Source organism: Impatiens glandulifera, chromosome 3, assembly GCF_907164915.1.
Source record: "Impatiens glandulifera chromosome 3, dImpGla2.1, whole genome shotgun sequence".
In the NCBI taxonomy this organism is placed as follows: Eukaryota; Viridiplantae; Streptophyta; class Magnoliopsida; order Ericales; family Balsaminaceae; genus Impatiens; species Impatiens glandulifera.
This window is the reverse complement of record NC_061864.1, coordinates 50,073,714-50,079,110: the sequence shown is the minus strand read 5'-3', so window position 1 is coordinate 50,079,110 and position 5,397 is coordinate 50,073,714. Positions and strand designations below refer to the sequence as shown.

At 35.1% G+C, this 5,397-nt stretch overlaps 1 protein-coding gene across 1 annotated transcript; it reads right to left on the bottom strand.

Annotated features, from left to right (window-relative positions):
• Positions 1-1,845: 1,845 nt before the first annotated feature.
• LOC124930335 (premnaspirodiene oxygenase-like) lies at positions 1,846-3,381 on the bottom strand. Its single transcript, XM_047470688.1, has 2 exons — positions 2,555-3,381; positions 1,846-2,463 (listed from the first exon to the last, which is right to left on the bottom strand). Exons 1-2 carry the CDS (start codon positions 3,317-3,319, stop codon positions 1,846-1,848), a joined length of 1,383 nt encoding a protein of 460 aa, XP_047326644.1. The 5' UTR covers positions 3,320-3,381.
• Positions 3,382-5,397: the final 2,016 nt, after the last annotated feature.

The following is a 5,397-nucleotide window of genomic DNA, read 5'->3' as shown; positions in this document are numbered from 1 at the left end:
TCAGAAAACTTACCTTTCACAGCCCGCAAGCTCCACTTGCATGTCTCATCCAAACATTTGAGTTCCCAAAGATTTTTTCTTGACTTCTCCACTTTGAATTCAAAATGATTGGCCATCGCATATTTATATAGAGCAAGTTGAAGTTCTTTTTTATTTTCAAACAACGAACCGACTTCCAATACGGTTTCACTAGTTAATGCCATCGCAAATGTGGGGTCTGGCGGTGATGTGTCTGTCGGGTCTGTCGATGGTGTACCCATTGAAGATCGTCTTGCACTAGATGGTGTACCCATTGATGATCTTCTTGCACTTGTTGGTGTACCATTTGATGCCTTTCTTGCACTAGTTGGTATACCCAATGATGATCTTCTTGCACTTGGTTGTATAGGTATTGATGCTTTTTCACCACTATTAACATGCAAGTCCTGAGTAAGTGGGATGTGAGGCAAAGAGGTTTCTCCGGCTTCATTTTGACTTTCAACAAAGAATTCCAAGGTACAACAGGTGGAACAAATTTCTGAGTAAGTTGTGGTGGTAGTATACTTTCTTGAGTTGGGTATGTAAGTAGTGGTATCTTTTCTTTAGTAAACGCTGACTTCTCCACTACAGATACACACAATGGTGACACTGTTCGACCCAAAATCAAGCGTGATAGATATGTGTTCAAATCCCCATCATTATCAATAAAAACAGGTTTTGGATTTCTGATATTCGGAATATCATACTTCACTTGGAGCACTAAATCGTATGCTGATAACTGAAGATTAAGTCTATCGTAGAGTATATCAAGTAATTCAGCATAACGAGTACTTTGGGGTAGATCAAATGTTTTGATTGAAGATGCATCAAAATACAGTATTCCATCAGCATCAAGTTTCCACTCTCCATTATAGAAAACGAAAACTTCAGCTGCAATATAAAAACATGATTTGATTTAGAGACGTATAATTAATACTTCGCGAATCGCTAGGAACTTAGCGAAACGGGAAGGCCTTCGTGAATCGTAAGGCACTTAGCGAAACGAGAAGTCCTTCGCGAATCGCTAGGAACTTAGCGAAACGGGAAGGCCTTCGCCTTCGCGAATCGTAAGGCATTTAGCGAAACGAGAAGTCCTTCGCGAATCGCTGGGCACTTAGCGAAACGGGAAGTAAACCCTAATCAATCTCAGAAACCGAACATCAATAAAACATGCTTCAAATAGACGTACCTATTGGAACAGTGCTCGTGCACGTCGTCGAGCTCATAGTGGATTTCGAATGAACTTCGCCGCCGAGATCTCCGACGAGTTCGTGGCCGCCGCCGCCGGAGTTTAGAGAGAAGGAGGAGAAGAGCGGGAAGAGAGAGAAGGAGAAGAAAAGAAATGAAAAAAAAGTACGGAGGTTATATTAAATAGTAAGGGCAATCTGGACATTTCACATATCGTCACTTCGCGAAACGCTAAGTGACTTAGCGTTTCGCGACGAGGGCAAAATCGTCCAAAAAAAATAAAATCACCACGAGCGCAATTAAATTATCAAAATTCCACCAGGTCAAATAACCCGGTTTTTAAGGTCATTTCATCAAATTTCCGGGGCAGGACTCACTAGCACTAAAAATAAGAAATAAATACGTTAAAAAGGTTTGAATTTGGCTCACAATATTTGTTAATAAATATTATATTTATTCAAGATAATATAAAATATGAAATAAAAACAAGGACATTTATTTTGTTTGGATTTAGATCACCCAAATCTTAGGTACTCTACTTGTAAGAGCAACAGAGGTTTGGTTTATCATTTTCTACCCAATAAGAAAAGGAAATGAACATGCATCATACACAACATGGTAAATAATATTTAGCATGAATCAAGGATCAAAATGGTATGCAATCAAGGAGAGATTCTCTTTTCTCCTGCAAGTTAGTCCAGAGGTTTCTTCCATGTTGAGTTCTGCAGGGTTGATCCCATCAGCTAGACTCCAATCAAAATGATAAAGCAATGCAGCAAGTGGCAGTTCAATGCTAGCTATTGCAAATGTCAAGCCAGGACATATCCTTCTACCTGCCCCAAATGGTATGTATCTAAAATCCGTTCCCTTCATATCTACATACGAGTCATTTGACTCGAACCTCTCGGGTATAAATTTGTCGGGTTCCTTCCATTGTTCTGGGTCTCTCATGATCGCCCATGCGTTAACAATAACTCTAGTTTTCTCCGGTATGTCATATCCAAAAATCTTAACATTTTCCCTGGCTTCCCTAGGAAGTAACAGCGGTCCTGGAGGATGCATCCGTAGAGTCTCTTTTATAACAGCTTTTAAATAACTTAGTTTTTCAATATCAACTTCGTTGATCTTTGTTTTTCCTATCATAGATTGTCTCACCTCATTTTGCGCCTTCTTCATTATCCTTGGGTTTCTCATTACTTCGGCCATTGCCCAATCCAAAGTTGTAGATGAAGTTTCGGTTCCCGCCGTTAAGATGTCCTAGTTAGTTGTTAACATGTTCAACATGTAAAGTATAAATAAGAATATAGGAAGAATACCAGAAATTGGATAAAAAAAATATATTTATTACCAGGATTACAGCTTTAATGTTGTCAATGGTGATGGGAAACTGAAGAGCTCCACTCTCCCCAATTCTTAAAAGAACATCTACCAGATCTTCTTGAATATGCTCATCATTCTGTGCTTTGTTCATTTCCCTTTTCAACTGATGTTGGACAATGATATCATTCAAAATCCTATCCATAACATGATGTGCTTTCTCCAATGTCGACCTCGCCTTACTAACAAAATGAAGGAACTTTAGAGAAGGGAAGACGTCGTGTATACCAAAGCCTCCAACTAGCTCTATCACTACCTTAACGGTAGAATAAAACTCTACTTGATCTTTGCATTTCATCCCAAGAGCAGTCTGAGAGATTGTATCATTATTGAAGGAAAAAATCTTCTCGGTTAGATTAAATGGAAGAAGGCCATTAACAGAACTACGGATGTAATCGACAAGATCATACACCCCTTCTTCTCGAATTGATCTGTAAGACTTAACACGTCTTGTGCTCAAAAGCTCCAAGGTGCAAATCTTGCGTAGTTGTCTCCAGTAATCTCCGTGAGGAGCAAAAGTAATGTTGGTGCCATTATAAGACATGATTTCCACGGCAAGAAGCTTTGGTCTGTCTGCAAAGGCTATATCATGGGTCTTCATGATCTCTTTTGCTGATTCAGATGATGAAATAACGATAGCAGATACTTCTCCCAGCTGTAAATGCATTACAGGACCGTATTTTCGAGCTAAGTTTCTTAGTGAACGGTGGGGAACTGAACCGGCTAGTTGGTGCATGTTCCCTATTAGTGGTAGTCTCCATGGATTTGGGGGAAGATTTTGGGTTCTTGAGTTGGGTTTTTTCCTATTTTTTAATACCATCAAAATGATAAACAGTATTGCCCAAGAGAAAGAGAACGAAGGTAGTGGGAGGTCCATTGGAGAATGGAGAACTGGTGAATTGTGATGGAGATTATGTATTGAGGAGATAGATACTCTATGGAAAAAATTAGGAATTTGGATATTCTATTTCTTGGATTGTAGCTTTTTAGATTAATTAATTGTTTTTTTTTGAAAAGGACGATGGATTAATTAAATACATAAGTTGGCATCTATTTGAGCTGTTTCCAAATTTAATTCCAAGTGTAACTCCAAAAATTGACCATTTTCAATAAGGTATTTTCATTACTCGATAGCTGTACCATATAACTCACCTTTCTCTCGAGTCTTATGTCTTCGTGTCTGTCACATGAAAGTCTCTACTTTAAACTTATGGTCATTTAAAATAATATTATTTGACACTTTATTTATCAAATCCTATGACATTTGTCTAAAGATAATCCAAGCTTAAACATGTATCTAGTTTGTATCATTAGGTTATTAGAAAATGCGTTTATGTAATTGTTCTAAATCTAAAATAAAAATATTAGTATTTATAGACTCGAAAAACAAATATACCTAAAAAAATAATAATAGAAGTCAGTTTTAAAAGGAATTAAAATCTAAACAAATTTTTTAAGATTTTTATTTATTTATTCATATATTTTGTTTTTATTGGAAATGCTTTTATTGTACAATTATAAAAACATACATTTTATTATTTATTTTGTTTTTGGATTTTCTGGAATTAATATAGTGAGAAAATAAAGAAATGAACTAAACAAATAAGCAAACAAGTTGGCTAAAGTGGTTGGACATTATTTTTTAACAAACCTACAATTGTCTAGGTTGGTTCGGTGGTTTGACTTAAAATATGAAAAGATGCCTCACGTTCGAAACATTGGAAATTTGTTTATTTTGTTTTAGTTTTCTTAAAGGTTAAAATTTAGATAATATATTTAATAAATTATGGATACACTCGGTTCGGTGGCCCAATGTGAAGACATTAGAGAATGAAACCGAAGGAAGTCCTTGGTTCCTATCCCTTTTAAACGTAAATGACCCAAGTCTAATAAAATTTGAAAAAATGACATTTTCGATTTGTCTAAAGACGAAAATAGCCTTCGCGTCATGCGGAGGGGATTTATGGTTTAGGAAAATGTTTGCCAAAATGAATATTTTGGACACGAAGGGGTATTTTCTTCCGAAATTTTCAATTTTGCAAACATTATCAGACCTGAGTCATTTCCTAAAAAGTCATTACTAGGGTTATTTCGTGGATTTCAGCCCCTTCTCTTTTTTATTTTCATTGTCCCCAAACTCCAGACCTGCAAAATCCAAATTCACTCCATAATATCAAATACAAGCATTCAAATATCAACAGATCTAAATATCTTCCAAATATCAGTAGATCAAAGTATCTAATCTAAAATTCTGAAGTAGATGTTTTGGCGCTCTTTGTATTTGCATTAGTTATTCATAACAGCACATTAAAAAAACAAATTCACTATATGCCTAGTGGTGTGCCTAATCAAAATTCAAACTACAATAGAAATTGTGCATGTGATTTCAGAATCCTACACAACATCAAACACCATCTCCCAAACACAATTTAAATATCACAGCACATCTTAGTACTTGACCTGAAATTTTCTTATAAAGTGGAGGTCATGACTGTTAGAATCATTCTAGTTTACAACATTAAAACAAAAATAAGAATTAAATCCAAGACCTTTAATAAAAAAAAATCATTAAACACAGTCTAAAATTGAAAGCTGATTTTAATTTTTTTTTCATTAAATATATAAGAATATATGAAAAATTTTGGAATTTTTAAACTAATTCTATAAATTTCATTAATAAATGGAAATTAGAATGTGAGTAATAAAATTAAATCAAATTCACATAAAATTCAAACGTGAATTAAATGGTGAAATTTAATCCAAATGTTTGAATTAATTAATTAATTAATCAAAATGCATTGATGACCAATTAAT